The 16160-nt window shown below is 39.6% G+C and overlaps 3 protein-coding genes across 5 annotated transcripts in view; 1 reads left to right on the forward strand and 2 right to left on the reverse strand.

Moving 5' to 3' along the window:
- The first annotated feature begins 5308 nt into the window (after positions 1 to 5308).
- On the forward strand, positions 5309 to 7545 carry LOC106329947 (probable methyltransferase PMT19). The gene is made up of 6 exons (XM_013768540.1): positions 5309 to 5974; positions 6066 to 6276; positions 6348 to 6639; positions 6727 to 7089; positions 7166 to 7243; positions 7344 to 7545. Exons 1-6 carry the CDS (start codon positions 5327 to 5329, stop codon positions 7543 to 7545), a joined length of 1794 nt encoding a protein of 597 aa, XP_013623994.1. The 5' UTR covers positions 5309 to 5326.
- A 569-nt stretch (positions 7546 to 8114) lies between these two features.
- LOC106332063 lies at positions 8115 to 10256 on the reverse strand. The gene is made up of 6 exons (XM_013770522.1): positions 9524 to 10256; positions 9281 to 9336; positions 9065 to 9174; positions 8812 to 8971; positions 8616 to 8708; positions 8115 to 8507 (listed from the first exon to the last, which is right to left on the reverse strand). The coding sequence occupies exons 1-6, from the start codon at positions 10242 to 10244 to the stop codon at positions 8361 to 8363; spliced, it is 1287 nt and encodes a 428-aa protein (XP_013625976.1). The 5' UTR covers positions 10245 to 10256; the 3' UTR covers positions 8115 to 8360.
- Positions 10257 to 12086: 1830 nt separating this feature from the next.
- The window catches only part of LOC106328376 (CMP-sialic acid transporter 2), a 4838-nt gene continuing 764 nt past the window's right edge, over positions 12087 to 16160 (reverse strand). The window contains exons 2-15 of one of the 3 annotated variants that reach the window (XM_013766808.1): positions 15980 to 16160; positions 15743 to 15859; positions 15339 to 15395; positions 14952 to 15029; positions 14111 to 14215; positions 13887 to 14009; positions 13682 to 13759; positions 13436 to 13505; positions 13204 to 13311; positions 12923 to 13056; positions 12747 to 12826; positions 12586 to 12631; positions 12420 to 12483; positions 12087 to 12331 (exon numbers count right to left, since the gene is read on the reverse strand). In XM_013766808.1, the coding sequence (XP_013622262.1) occupies positions 12433 to 12483; positions 12586 to 12631; positions 12747 to 12826; positions 12923 to 13056; positions 13204 to 13311; positions 13436 to 13505; positions 13682 to 13759; positions 13887 to 14009; positions 14111 to 14215; positions 14952 to 15029; positions 15339 to 15395; positions 15743 to 15859; positions 15980 to 16147 (1215 nt within the window). In that variant the 5' untranslated portion in view covers positions 16148 to 16160 and the 3' untranslated portion in view covers positions 12087 to 12331; positions 12420 to 12432. Of the gene's footprint in view, positions 12332 to 12413; positions 12484 to 12585; positions 12632 to 12746; positions 12827 to 12922; positions 13057 to 13203; positions 13312 to 13435; positions 13506 to 13681; positions 13760 to 13886; positions 14010 to 14110; positions 14216 to 14951; positions 15030 to 15338; positions 15396 to 15742; positions 15860 to 15979 lie in introns of all 3 variants that reach the window. The other 2 variants (XM_013766807.1, XM_013766809.1) reach the window with 2 other exon arrangements.

Consider the following 16160-nt stretch of genomic DNA (forward strand, 5'->3'; position numbering starts at 1 on the left):
AAGTACTTGCCAAGTAACAATGAGAAGAAGGTGGAGGAGAACAACTACATCCTTCTTGATAATTTTGGTCAGTCACATTTTCTTCAGCTCCGGTTCTAGGAAAGCATCACAGATGAATTCAAAACGTTCTAAAAAAATGTATATATATCTATGAAGCGACTCAAGAAATCTGGTGCTTTGAATCTCCCTCAAGATCTCCACAAGTGAATTCTTCTTTCTTATAGCTTTTCATAGAGACTGAACTAGCTCATGTGACTCTGATACGCTTGTGTTTGGAGTGCAGGTTTGAATTGTGTAAGCCAATGGATGGTATGTGAGAAAGTTACATGATGAAACTCATCAAGGTGACCGGGTAAACTACAGTACACTTATATCTGACTACTAAGATACTAATTCAGACGTTGTGCTTTTTTATAAGGAAGAAACTGAGGGATGTGATGTACAATAGCTAGCATCCACAATCCTTTTAAGCTCTTGGTCACCATCCTTAATTCGATCAGTTAGCATCAACCCTTTTCTCAGCAGATCTTCATGGTGCTTTCATGTTTACAAATATGTAGTACTTGGATCCAGAGCACCCTAACACCTTAAATCAGAGAACACCAAGTTTACTTAATCTGAAACATTTGGAATAATCACAAGATAATAAATTTCGAGGTACCTTAATAGCTGCTCACATCTTTCTATTTCCAAAGCCTTTAAGCCTTAACTTGGTTATTGTCATCATCCACCACAGACACTGCTCTGTTCACATCAATCCCGACATGATTATCATTGATGTCGAGCACATCTAGAGCTTTAGATATATCAAGCTCAACAGCCAATGTCGAAGCAGATTCATTTGCGTTGAAAAGCCCGAAGTATCGAGATGGTTCGGCGCCTACGAAATCAGTGGAATGAGACACAAAAAACGCCATGCCATGGCTACTCACTTCAGTTACACGGACCAGTGCGCAAACAAAATGCGTCGAGAAGGAGATTGGTTCAGATGGATTGAACTCAATAGGCTGCTTAAAGAAAGCACGACCTATTTGTGTTGTTGTGGCATTCGTCAGTTGCAGGACATCTTTTTTTGGAAGGATTCTTGCACCACCCTGAAGGTGAATACGGTCTCCTTGGTCGAAACCGTTGTAGACGAACGTCGTCTCTTGTTGGAATGACTTGCACACACAATATAACATCCAGATGATTCCCAGAAGAGCTCCTCGAAGCAGAGGACGAGACCAATCTCGAGGAAGATCTAAGTCACGTCCGAGAGTTACTTGCTATTACTGTGGCAAACAGGGTCACATGAAGTCGGAATGTCGGTTTTTCAAGAAAGACAAACAAGCCGGTAATATCAAACCAGACCGGTTCAATCCTACAAAGAAACATGAAGACAAGACTACCACCATTGTGGAAGACCAGAGCGAAGAATTATATCTCGTTGGAGAATGTAATCTTAGCTCTGATGATAGCTCATGGATCGTTGATTCTGGTGCTTCTTTTCACGTCACCCCTCATGGAAGCTTCTTCACAACCTATCAAAGTGGTGACTTTGGTAATGTTCAAATGGGAAATCAAGGAAGAAGCAAGATCATTGGAAAGGGGGATGTTATTCTTACATCAAACACTGGATGTAAGATAGTTCTCAAGGATGTGAGACATGTTCCCGACATGCGACTCAATCTCATATCAACCGGAAAGCTCGATGATGTCGGCTTGGACAGTCATTTTGGTGGTGGCAAATGGAAGTTAACCAAAGGAAGTTTGATCATGGCTCGAGGAAGAAAAGAAGGCTCATTATACGTGACTCAAGCCAAGCTTTGCAAGGAAGAAGTAAACGTTGCAAGTGATGACATCGATATATGGCACCGAAGACTCGGGCATATGAGTGAGAAAGGTTTAAGTATACTTTCTAGCAAGAAACTTCTTCCTGATATGAAAGGTATTTCTCTCTCACCATGTCATGATTGCTTAGCCGGAAAACAACATAGGGTCGCTTTCCGAAGATCATCTACGCCTATGAGAAGAAAGCATATTCTTGATCTTGTGCATACTGACGTATGCTCCATGTCCGAGAAATCCAATGGAGGGGCATCATATTTCGTCACCTTTATTGATGACCATTCAAGGAAGGTATGGGTATACCTTTTGAAGTCAAAAGATCAAGTTCTTGATGCTTTCAAGGAGTTTGTAGCCCAAGCAGAGCGAAGTACGGGTCAAAAACTCAAGTGTGTTCGATCTGACAATGGTGGAGAGTACCGAGGTCCCTTTGAAGCGTTTTGCAAAGCTCATGGAATCAGGATGGAGAAGACACCACCAAAGACGCCACAACTGAACGGGCTAGCTGAAAGAATGAATCGAACGATCACAGAAAGAGTTCGGTGCATGCTCTCTCACGCTAAACTACCCAAACCATTTTGGGGAGAAGCCATAAAGACTGCAGTGGACGTCATAAATCTTACACCATCAGTTCCTTTGGAAGGCGATGTCCCGGAGGAAGTTTGGTCGGGTAAGAAGGTCTCTTACAACCATTTGAAGGTGTTCGGTTGCAGAACGTTTGTCCATATACCTAAGGATGAACGAGCCAAGCTAGACTCTAAGACTAAAGAGTGCATTTATCTTGGATCACCAAAAGACGAATTCGGCTATCGGCTTTGGGATCCGGTTAACAGAAAAGTTATCCGGAGCAGAGATGTTGTTTTCTTCGAAGATCAAACAATCGAAGACATCAACAAATCAAAGAAACCAAAGCTAAGGGTTGTAAGGAATGAAGATTCTCATAAGCCTCAAGATCATGAACAAGTGATTGGAGATGATGGCGAAGGGGATCCAATCATGGATCCGAATGGTGATGAAGGTGAAGAAGAAGTTCAAGTGGAGCCAGAGGAAGAACATGAGCCAAGAAGGTCTGGAAGAGAGACAAGACCATCTGTAAGATATTATCGAGATGAGTACGTTAATCTTACAGATGAGGGGGAGCCTCAAAGCTATGAGGAGGCCATAGGAGACACCCATAAAGATAAGTGGGTTGAAGCTATGCAAGATGAAATGCAATCCTTGCATGATAATCACACTTATGAGCTGATGAAGCTACCAAAAGGAAAGAGAGCCTTGAAGAACAAGTGGGTGTATAGGTTGAAGTATGAAGATAGAAGCTCAAATCCAAGATACAAAGCTCGATTGGTTGTGAAAGGATTCAACCAAAAGAAAGGCATAGATTTTGAAGAAATATTCTCTCCAGTGGTGAAGATGTCCTCTATCCGAGTGGTTCTTGGTCTAGCAGCAGTTCTAGACTTGGAGATTGAACAACTCGATGTCAAGACGGCCTTTCTACATGGTGAACTCGAGGAGGAGATCTATATGGAGCAACCTGAAGGATTCAAGGTTCCAGGAAAAGAAGACTTGGTGTGCCGATTAAAGAAGAGTCTTTACGGTCTCAAGCAAGCCCCAAGACAATGGTATAAGAAGTTTGACTCCTTCATGGTGGATCACAACTTCAAGAAAACCAAGAACGATCATTGCGTTTTTATAAAGAGGTACGAAAGCGGCGACTTTCTCATATTATTACTCTATGTTGACGATATGTTGATTGTGGGCCAAGATCGCAACAAAATAGCCGCATTGAAGAATGACCTAGGAGAGTCCTTTGCAATGAAAGATTTGGGGCAAGCGAGACAGATTCTTGGAATGAAAATCACTCGGGATAGACCAAAGAAGCTTTTGTGGTTATCCCAAGAACGATATGTTGAAAGGGTGTTGGAGAGATTCAACATGAATAAGGCAAAGCCAGTGAACACTCCACTTGGTGGACATTTCAAGTTATGTTCGGAGCAAAGTCCAACAAGTGAGAAAGAGAAAGAAGAAATGAAGACTACCCCATATGCATCAGCAGTGGGCAGTCTCATGTATGCTATGGTGTGCACCAGACCGGACATTGCCTATGCAGTAGGAGTTGTGAGTCGCTTTCTAGCGAATCCAGGAAAGGAGCATTGGAAAGCAGTTAAGTGGATCCTACGCTATCTACGAGGCACAACGAAGAAGTGTCTATGTTTTGGCAATGGAAAATTGGAGCTGAACGGTTACACCGATGCAGATTGGGCTGGTGATAAAGATTCAAGGAAATCAACATCAGGATTTGTGACTACCTTTGCAGGGGGAGCTGTTTCCTGGCAATCGAAATTACAAAAGTGTGTTGCCTTATCCACAACGGAAGCGGAGTACATCGCAGCAACGGAAGCATGCAAGGAGATGCTATGGATGAAGAACTTCTTGCTTGAGTTGAGAGTAAAGCAAGACAAGTACAACATGCTATGTGACAACCAAAGTGCTATTCACTTAGCAAAGAATCCAACGTTTCACTCTCGCTCAAAGCACATTGATATCCGACATCACTGGATCCGAGAAGTTCTGGAAGAGAAGCTCATACATCTCACAAAGGTACACACCGACGAAAATTGGTCAGACTTTATGACCAAAGTATTACCGATCAAGAAGTTTGAAGATTGCTGCAAAGGCACAGGCATGGCGACTGTTTCGGGCTAAATCGGGAAGGGGGAGATTTGTTGGATTTCCCTATTTAAGCCCAAAACTAATCAAATCATAATCAAGCCTTAGTCCAAGAAGAAGAAACATCTAGAGAAAAGTGGAGAAGTATAGAAGAAGAATTGTGTAGAAGAAGAGAGAAAGTTATGGAGTTAGATATTTTGAAATAAATAATAATTTAGAGAAATCTAGAACTTGTTGGAGTGTGCTCCTTCACTTGTATAAATAGGGGTGCTTAGCACCATTTGTAATCATCCAAGAATCAAGAAAAACAAAGAGAGAAAATATTTGTAAGAGAGAGTTTCCAAAAACAAAATCTTTGTAGTAAACCCTTTCCTAAATATTAAGAGTCTTCTTCTTAAATTTTCTAGTTGTCTAATACCATCTTCATCTCATCGATATTGGATAATTTTCCCAACACACCTCAACTGCTGGAAAATCACATTTACCTAGTGTTTTAAGAGACAATGTTGGGGATGACCACTAAAGCATCCTCGTGTCCCAAGATTTTACATCAAAGCTTTCATGATGTACCTAACATTATAATATACTATCTTTTAAGTTTTTGTATGAATACTCTACTCCACAGTCCTCCACTGTGTATACTACTATTTTAACGTTTATTAGTGTATGAATTATTGGATTCCAAAATAAATAAATAAATCCATGTTGGTGACCATTAATGGAGACAAAACTACAGTTGAAGATTCCATTTCAGTAAACGAGGTGAGTCTTTGACATCTTAACTAAATGTTACTTCACACATTTGTCTTCTCTATTCTTAGATTCCAGAAGAAGGATGAATCCATCACAACTACAGTTACCAAAGCTCTGTTCTAAACGTAGATTCTTCTTCACTCTAGTCTTACTCTTCTCTCTCTATTACATCTTAACCACTATCAGAACCATCACCATCCCTTCTTCTTCCCAAGATCCTCACCGTCATCATCCACAGCTTCAAGAACCTTCCATGCCCCATCACTCCTCTCCTCCAAAACCTTCAGCAAACCAACCATCACCACCGTCATCATCATTGCCTTACTTTCCACTCTGTCCCAAGAACTTCACCAACTACTTGCCCTGCCACGATCCATCAACAGCACGACAGTACAACATTGAAAGACACTACCGGAGAGAGAGGCACTGCCCTGACTCATCATCCCACGAGAAGAAGCTCAGGTGTTTGGTCCCAAAGCCCTCTGGCTACAAAACGCCTTTTCCTTGGCCTGATAGTAGAAGCTACGCTTGGTTCAAGAACGTTCCCTTCAAGAAGCTAGCTGAGTTTAAAAAGACTCAGAACTGGGTTAGGCTTGAAAGAGACCGCTTTGTTTTCCCCGGAGGTGGGACTTCATTCCCTGGTGGCGTGAAGGACTATGTTGATGTGATTATGAAGGTTTTGCCATTAGCTTCTGGGAGTATCAGGACTGTTCTTGATGTTGGATGTGGAGTGAGTTCACTTACATGATGAGTAGAAACCATTACTAGATTATTATTTGATATTTGACTGCAGTGTGTTTATGGATTGATCATTGTGTCAGGTAGCGAGTTTTGGAGCTTTTTTGCTTAACCATAACATCTTGACAATGTCAATAGCACCTAGGGATGTACACGAGGCTCAAGTTCAGTTTGCATTAGAACGTGGACTCCCTTCTATGCTCGGTGTTCTAAGCACTTATAAACTGCCTTACCCTTCAAAGTCTTTTGACATGGTCCATTGTTCTAGGTGCCTTGTCAACTGGACTGCCTATGGTAATGTGTTTCTAATAACTACGCATCTGTGTCAGTTTAATGTGTGTGTTTTAACCTTTTGGTCGTTTCAGATGGGCTTTACTTGATGGAGGTTGATCGTGTTCTACGTCCTGGTGGATACTGGGTGCTTTCTGGACCACCCGTAACATCAATGGTTAAAGCCAAGAACCAGAAGAGAGATTTGCAGAAGGAGATGGAGAAACTAAATGATGTTTTCAGAAAACTTTGTTGGGAGAAGATTGCTGAAAGATACCCAGTTGTCATATGGAGAAAGCCTTCTAATCATTTGCAGTGTATAAAAAGACTAAAAGCTCTTAAGTTTCCTGGTCGCTGCTCTTCTGGTGACGACCCGAACGCTGCATGGTGAGTTTACTTACTAAAAGTATATACCTTCTTCTGCATCTTCAGAAGTTAAAGCTTGACTCAGATAGATCTTTTTTTTAACAATAGGTACAAAGAGATGGAGCCGTGCATCACTCCTCTTCTAAATGTTAATGACACACACAAAAGAGTTCTTAGAAACTGGCCTGAGAGACTAAATCACGTGCCTGAGCGACATGGAGTGACCATTTCGAGATTGAAAGCTGACACTAACCTGTGGCAGAGAATAGTTGTGTACTATGACACTAAGTTAAAGTTTCTCAGCAATGGAAAATACAGAAACGTTATGGATATGAATGCTGGTTTAGGCGGTTTTGCTGCAGCATTGAGCAAATATCCAATGTGGGTGATGAATGTGGTACCGTTTGATCTTAAACCGAACACACTCGGTGTTGTGTTCGACCGTGGCCTCATTGGAACTTACATGAACTGGTAAAAACACTCAAAAACTTGTCTGATGTCATCTACTTGTGATCTCTCTTATACCGTCGTTTTCGGTTTCTTGTAGGTGTGAAGCTTTCTCTACGTACCCTAGAACCTATGATCTGATTCATGCCAATGGTTTGTTCAGCTTGTACTTGGACAAGTAAGATCTCTTTCTGTCTCTTTCTGTAACATGAAACTTTGGTTTATATTTCTTGTAATAAATGTGTAATATGGTCTATTTTTGTTGGTTATTGTGATAGATGTGACATTGTTGATATACTATTGGAGATGCAGAGGATTCTTAGACCCGGAGGAGCTGTTATAATTAGAGACGGTTTTGATGTCCTTATGAAAGTGAAGGCTATAACCAATCAAATGAGATGGAATGGTACAATGTATTCAGAAGCAGATAATAGTTTTGACCATGGAACAATACTAATTGTAGATAATTCATTTAAATAAATAAATAAAAAGCTTTACTGTGATCTTGATCTCAAAGCTTGATCTCTAATACTAATTAAGAGGCGGATAAGTTGAACAACCTGACATGGACTAATGCATGGTAGGTTTACTCTTGTTTGTAATTTGCATTCACTGAAACCGCAATCAAGGGCATTTTTCATTCTTAACATTGTCGTTCTTTTAGTGGTAAGCAATAAGAATATGTCCTAAAGCAGTTGCAAAGGTATAAAAGTTAGAAACGCCCCATTCTATAATCAGTTGAGCATTTTGAAGATAAAACTTGTGTGCTTGATATAAACCTAGCTTGCAGCGTTGTGTGTGAAATATGAAGCAGAGTTTAGACCAAACATGAGCATTGTAGTACAAGCTCTTCAACCGCTATTGAGGTCTTCAGGAACAGCTACTGCACCTCATAGACAAGCTTGATTTTCTTCTTTGTGGTTCTTGCATACTGGATTCATTCATGGCTTTAGAAGCTCTTTTGAAAGAGATGGTGAGCAGGGAATGTATTTGAGTTGATGGAGATAGGATCTGCTGATTCATGGAAGACAATTCGAATGTACACAAAGTTATGACAGATCTTTTTGATTCATATGAATTAGTTACAATATCATAATTATACATAATCTTGTAGCTTTTGTTCTTCAAAGAGTAACTTCAAGACACTATACTAGGACTAAAAAATGTTTCTATAACTTCTGCCATCTGATTTAAAATCACTTTGTTAAGTTGATTAGGACACAAGTGTATGAAAAGGGTTGTTTTAAATTGTCACTAAGAAGTTGAAAAAAAGGGCGTAGAAGAAGAAGTTTCAACTAGGAGGGAATCAAACCAAGAGCTTCAGCAGCACTTCTCTGACTCTCTTCACTGCAACACATTCCAACAAACGTTCTCATCAGAGACTGTCTCTCTTCCAGCTTCATGAGTTTCTCCAGCCCTCTTGCCACCATTTCCATCTCAGCCTGATGGATAAGTAAACAAGCAGAAGAAGTTTTAGTGAAAACAATGAGAAAATGAAGCAGAGACTGAATGGTTAAAACTACAACAGAAAGAAGAAGAAAAACACATACAGAGTACTCCTCAGGAGGAAATATGCGATGAATGAGGCATATTTTCGATAGTTCTGCCACCGATTCAGAATGTTTACCCTGTATTTCCAGAGCCTGCAGTAACATAGAGTTTGCACAGGACACAAAAGTATACTTCAGTGTTTGATTCTGATCATAATACCATCTAAGTTAACTAGAAGAAGGAATAGGAAGCTACCCAAGCTTGTAGAAACCATGAACGTGTGCGTGCAGCAACAGCAGCAGAAACCATCCTAGCAGCATCTATCTTTGCAAGCCCAATGTTCTCAGCAAGCCCAGCGATGAACTCCCGAGCATCTTCACTACAAATCTCCACAGAAGAAGATTCCCAAGGAGCTCTATAAATAGTTTTCAAACAAGTTCAGCACCACACCATAACAAAAAGGAGTAAATTCAACTTAATAATTACAGGTCAATAGAGAGTCAGACACCTGCTGCAAGCATTTAGGACAAAATCAACAGATGTTCTGTAAAAGGAATCTCGAGTGTTTGTTGGCTCAATAGAGACTTGCACTGCAGCAATCCTACATACTCTACGCAGCTGTATATCATTCCATAGGAACAAACATAAAGAGAGTAATCTAGTTAAGTCAAGATAGTTACACACAATCGAGTGTGACAAAACAGAAAGGAAACATATACTAAACTTGAATAATATCATTTTCCGTGATGTCTCTTCCACTGGTTCTGTTATCCACGATTGCTGGAAACTAAATTGATAAGTTACATTTATAGAACGAAACCACAAACACGTAAGTAATACTAATACCATTGCAAATTCAAATCTTTCTGTCTACCTGAAACAAAACAGACAAAAGAAGTAGTCTTTCAGTAAAAGCTTGTCATGAAAAACCAAAAGACATGACTTTGAAAGAGTTTAAAGAAGCAACCTCGAACGATTCTGTTGGCTTCTCTCTGATAATCTTCTTTGTCTACTTCCAAGCTCTGGCAAGGCAATGAAGCAGGCCACCATTTCGGCAAATTGTTCTGAGCTCTAAGCTTGAGGTTTCTAGCTACAGAGTTACTTCTAGAAGCCTGACCAGAAGAAGAAGCTAAGGAGCTTGAAGATGAACGAATGCTATCAACAGCTACAACCACTTCCTTACCACCAAGACTCCTATCTCTCCTAACTACCACTTTACGTTTCCCTTGGAAGCTACCCTTCAGACCAGTTCCTAAGTGGACAAGAACCTTAATAGCAAAACCAAACACAAGTCCAAGCAAGACAACACCTCCAACGAACTGCACGGTTGATTTCCTGCACGTGACGACGACGCGCTTGTTGTCGTCTAGCGAGACTAGAGTTTGCAAGTCGGAGACGGCGTCTTTCCCTGAATCGAGAAAGAGCTTGAAGCGGGAGGTAGCTAGGGAGGAGATACGGTGGACGTCTAGGGTTAAGCTTAGGCTTTGTTCTTCATAGTAAGACGAGGTGGAGATTGTAAGAAGATTGCCGTCTCTGTAAGTTGAGTCGCTGGAGTTTCTGTTACGGCGAGCGGGAGAACGACGGCGTTTTGGAGTTGAGAAGGACGAGAGAGGAGCTTTGTAGAGTTGAGGTTTGGTGGCGAAGAGTCGCGGGGAAGAAGGAGAAGAACACGAAGTGGTCATGTTCATTGTGTGATGTGTTGTTTCGCTTGTGGACAATAATGAATGGAGTTAGTTGAAGAGCTCCGGTTTGCTCGGACCAATTGGTTTAAACCGGTTCACATGCTTAGAGAAATTAGGACGTATATACACAAATTTCACAAATGTTAGAAAAATAGCACTGGACTATTCCAATTTATTTTAATACCATTTCACCCCTACAACCAAACACGCTTACTCTATATCTACTCTACATATAATATCAGAAGATATCACCAGACCCACCTATTCTTCGTTTGATCCCTTTCTAAACAGTAATATCTCCCAAATCATTTTTTTTTTCATTTAATCAAAAATTATAATTTCTCTACAGAGACCAAAACTAGATACCGTCGGCTATTCCACAGATTAGTGAGATTGTCACCACGCCGGAGCCTGTTGTGGTCACTGATTTTGACATCAAATCAGAGTCTGGCTGAAACGAATCTCAAGAAGAAGGAGAGGAGATCGATGGACCACCCTCCGGCCGAAAATAGTTCGATATTGTGTAAGCCCCACACACGCTAGAGAGCTGGATGAAAAATGCAAGGTAAGTGGTAGCTGTTACCAAAAGAGTTGTTGATATTTGGAGACCAATTTGGTTCGCGTTATCCAAGCGTATTAGGTGTTACTCATGCGTAGTAATTGTTACCACAAGAGTTAGTTGCTTTTGTTGCTCTTGTGGTTGTACGTATAGGCAGTTGTTTAGCTATAGTAACCTTTGCAAATTTTCTGTTACTCCGAGTTAGTAGTGAACTAGTGCATTGTTGGTCGTTACAATGCGTGTTAGTTGTTACCAAAAGAGTTATTGATATTAGAGACCCTTTTGGTTCTCAAGTTACCCAAGCATAGTAGGTGTTACTCATGCGTGTTAACTGTTACCACAAGAATTAGTTGCTTTTGTTTCTCTTATAGTTGTACGTATAGGCAACTGTTGAGCTAGCCACCTTTGCAAAGTTTTTGTTACTCCGAGTTAGCGGCCAACTAGTGGGTTATTAGTCGTTCCAATGCATATTAATTGTTACCAAAAGAGTTGTTGATACTGGAGACCCTTTTGGTTTTGACGTTATCCAAACGTAATAGGTGTTACCCCTGCGTATTAACTGGTACCATAAGAGTTAGTTGCGCTGTTGTCCATGTGGTTATACATATAGGCAGCTGTTTAGATACAGTCACCTTTGCAGAGTTTCTGTTACTCCAAGTTAGTAGCTAACTAGTGGATTGTTGGTCGTTACAATGCGTGTTAATTGTTACCATCTTTTTTTATATCTAACTAACCAGGAAAAGGCCATATTTATATTATCTAATGTTTTGTGACTACACTAAAGGCTGAGATGATTTCAATGGTAGTGGATGCAACACATTCTCAGAAGTGCTGACGTGAGAAGACAAGGTTGATGAGGAACATGTTGGCAACCTTGTACGACTAATCGAGCAAGGTCATGTGTTCAACAAGTCTATGTACGCTACACTTAGATTTGCTCTGAATTTTTCTTTGATTTTCCAGTGTACCTTACACAATAACCTAACAAAACGAGTGCATAGGGGAGATAATAGTTGCACAGCTATTTTAGAACAGTAACCTAGGATTGTACTTGCGAAGATCCACCGAATCAAAAAGTGTTCACTTTTCTCCTTACGTTTCTAGACTGTAGGGGTAAAAGGGGAATATGGGACACAATTAGCTACAGTCCGATGGATTCTTTTTGCTTTTGGATACTTTCTTAATTTTGCACATATTTGGGTATATTGATCCAATTGTTTTTTTTTTATTTAATTAAAAATATTTATTATAGAGAAACGGAAGCAAAAAAGGGATTACAAAGAGAGATCTTCTGGAAAAAATACATAACTACTACCATAAAGAGTTGTTTTTTTTTTCTTTGTTCTTTGTCTGAAACAAAAAGAATACATGTTTACTATATAGAAAAAGCTGTTCTCAACAAACTTAACTGACTCTTTCAAGAGTTGCAGGGCGTTGAAGGACGTTTATTGCATTGGAACCAGGTGGTATACGGTCGGAATTGTACCTGATCTCTAAAGTAATCTTAGTTTAAAGAATTCTGTGAAACAAAATCCTGCAACAAGTATAGATGAATATAAACATGGGGGATTCCAGAGTATCTAATCTTATAAAGTTGGAGAGGAGATGTTTTTTACTCTTACGGTGAGAGAGTTTTTATCTGGGAAGAAGTGGCTCTCTGTCGTCTGATCCAACACGGTGAGTAGCCTGCTTAAACAGACAAGAAAGCAATATATGATCATCAGCTTAAGTCAGAACTAGATTTCACTTAAGATGGTAACGTGCGTGTGTGTGTGTGAGCTTCTTCACCTCTTCATTTGCTCCTGCTGCCATGTTGATGAATGAGTCTTTAGCCCTGGAGGAGATAACAGAAGACGGAAAAAAAAGTTAGACGCTGCAAATGAATCTGACACGCTTTTCAGTGACATGGTATCATAGAAAGAATAATAATCCATCAATGAAAAACACACCTATGACCATCCTTTGCATTAGCTATTTCTACGTTTCCGTTTTGTGGCTCATCTTTCACTTTTGCAAGGGGTGAAAAGAACTGCACAAAATATGAATAAGAAAAACATTTAGAGAAAGAAGTTCCTCTCTGTATGTTAATTGATACAATCCGGGAGCGGATTTGTATGGATTTTACCTGATGCACTGAAATGAAAACTATAGAAATCCCCAGAAGAAAATTCATGGTTAATACATGTCCAAAGAGTGCCGCAGATGCTATGCCAGTAAATATTGTGGCAACCGTCGATGAGTATTTCTTCAATATTGTATCTGAGAACATACAAAAGTGAAGACGACTAAATAAATATATAGCAAGAACCAAAATATAATTCCATATTTGTTAAACCAGCATCAGGTATTCATGTAGAACTAATCCATAAGATTATGTGAAATCAACATAAATTGGTCTTTCTTTACCTGCATATTTGAAGAAAAAGGAGGATAGAATCCCTTGTGCTGCGTTGTTCAGTATCAGAAACACGGTAGCCCGAGAATGTCCTTGTAGGATGTCAAAACTGGCAGGACCTGTCGACAGTGGCAAAACCGTTAGCAATGCGTCTAACATGATTTCGAGAAGATTTCCTGGCATTTAATTTGCTTAAACATTTATCATATTCTACTCTGCGTGTTAGAAAAAAAAAAAACATACCTTTGTATATAACAGTTCCTAGTATTCCAAGGAAGTTGAATATTGCACCATAACCATAGAGGAATAAGTTCTGCACCAGAGGAAATTAATGCTTTACATTCAGAAAACACAAACAAACTATGTATATAGCTTTAAGCCATTAACACCAGTTACACGCAACGTTCACCACAAGCCTTCTAATGTTACTAGAAACCCCTCAGTTCTCTGACGCTAAATGGAAAAAACTACGTGTGAGCATTAGCTAACCTGAAGATAAATGCTTGTCTCAAACTGGCTCTTTAAAGCATACTCGTTGTAGACAGATGCCAAGGATGGGACCGTAACCTGCAAGATAATGTGCTTAATAAGCCTCTAAAACGAACAACAATTTTTTTAATGCGGCACCAGGTAATCACTTCCATACTACATTTCCAAGAAAAGTAAATGGAAGCACCAAAAAAGTGTAACTTACAAATATAAAGGTACAAAAGTATGCACCCGTAGCAATTGGAACAGCAATAGTAGTAGCACCTTCAGGAAGAGAACGCAGCTGATTTACACTAATCCCTATCAGCAACAGAGCAAGTGCTTCCCACTACAACACAGTGTCAAAACAAACCCGATTCAACAATAATGTCTTATACAATATGAAAATCATACATACAGAACCAAAAAACAATAATAATTGAACCAGACCTGAATGATGGAAAACCGTCGCTTCATTATCATCTTCAGTAGAACAGCAATTACCAGAACCTTTAGATTGCTGAGCATCTTCACAGTAGCAGGATTGAAATATAGCTGTCGCACCAGAAAAGTGAATTGCCGTGAGAAACTAAAAATTAAGAAAGATAGAAAGATATAACCAAATAGTAGCCGAGAAGGGTAGATAATACAACAGCAGAGCATGGTGTCATTATGTTATTTCAAAGCAATTGTTCAGTGCAGCTATAACAGCAGACACAAACATCTATCACCAGAAAGCAAACATATTGCAGTATGCCAAGCAGTACTTGGGGAGTATTACGATAAGGAAAACGGAGGAGGAAATAGCATTTAGTTAGGAATGATAATATAACAATATGCATAGGGACCAGTTGGCGTCTACAAAGAAAGACGTGAAGTAACAAAATCAATGATCAACAAATTTGATCAGATGGAGTAGATATTCTTCAGGGGAAACAAAGGAAAGGAATCTCACAGAAATCACCTATGAATTATGTTACAACCATATTAGGTTCCCTGACATTCCAAAATTATGATTCCCAAGTCTGTAGAACAAAAAATCTCCAAAGCAAAAAAGTTTTGGCTCCTGACAATCGTAAACTCAAAACGAGACCATTGCTAATGACTTTGCTTTTACTCTTATGTTAGATGAAACCATTGCGAATTTCTTATAGTGTCAAAGGACCAGATAAGGCCAGAAAGTTTTTACGAAGGTTTACAGTAAAACTTAGCTATGTCAATTCTTCAATGAAATTGCATTTCTGAAATTGAACAAAGAGATGACAAATTTTAAAATAATAGCCATGTGTACCTGCATTGTGAACTTCAGATAGTTATTAATGGCATACAACCCTGCCGGAACGGCGAGAAGCACATTGTTCCTAGCTGCCTGCAAAATAAGGGCTAGCGTTACTGTAACTTGCTCTATAGATAGTAATCAAATAAAATCAGAAGTACTCGAGTATAACAGCAGGAAACAATTTACGAAAAAAGCACAGTATTAGATAGATCAAGTGATCACATGCCATCTACATTTCAAATTATCATATGCTTTGACAACCAGATGTATAACATACACAGCTTATTAGGCATTGAAGCCCAAGAAACTAACTTTAAACTTGAGACTATGCCATACCACAATCCTAGTACAAAATCTTATACAGTATATCCCAGTCTCTTAATTGCCAGGAAGAGGTACCTGGACAAATGTGGAAAACGATAGTAGAGGCTTCTCTCCAACTTTTTGGTGCCTGGCCTACAATAATTCCACAAAAAAGTCGAGTATTAAAAGTGGGGCCACTTTCCTACCGAAAAAGCAAAACACACGTGATAGAAACTGCATCTTTGCACACAAATAAAAGAATATGAACCCCACCTCTTTCCGTTACCAGTTAATCAACTAAAGGACGCCTACAATATAGATAGATAATAGCAAAGGAAAATGACTTTATCCCTCTTCGAAAACCTCAGCAATTGCTTTCATGTTTTAATGCAGAGAAGAAACATTAACCAACTAGTTCTAGATCTAAGATTGAAATACAAATGACCCACCACAAAGAGAAATGATGATTCACAAGAAGTGAAGTCAATTCAGAAACGTACCTCGATGAGAAGCATGACAAGCGCAAACATAACCTTTGCGATTTCTGTCAAGAAGTTGACGCTAATAGGACTGAAGTTAAACTTCCCATCCACCTTCGACATGTACACCAGTACAGGCTGTAAGATGCATAAGAAAAATAAAAAACGAAATCTTTTCAACAAATTTGAACAATAAATGAAGAATTGTAAATGATTAACCACATGGTTGTAATATTGAAATTGAAGGGACTTTATTACCTGTAGACCAACAAGCATGCAGTCACCGACAACCAAAAAGACATTGAGAGCTCGTTGCTTTGAGGAAACTCTAATCTTGCGGTTGTCATAAGCCCTGGCTATAGCTTTGCTACTGGGAGAAACCAACCTTGAACGACACACGCTGCACTCAGCCATCCCGTTCTTCATCCCCCCCCCCCAA

This window comes from Brassica oleracea, chromosome C3 (genome assembly GCF_000695525.1).
Source record: "Brassica oleracea var. oleracea cultivar TO1000 chromosome C3, BOL, whole genome shotgun sequence".
In the NCBI taxonomy this organism is placed as follows: domain Eukaryota; kingdom Viridiplantae; phylum Streptophyta; class Magnoliopsida; order Brassicales; family Brassicaceae; genus Brassica; species Brassica oleracea.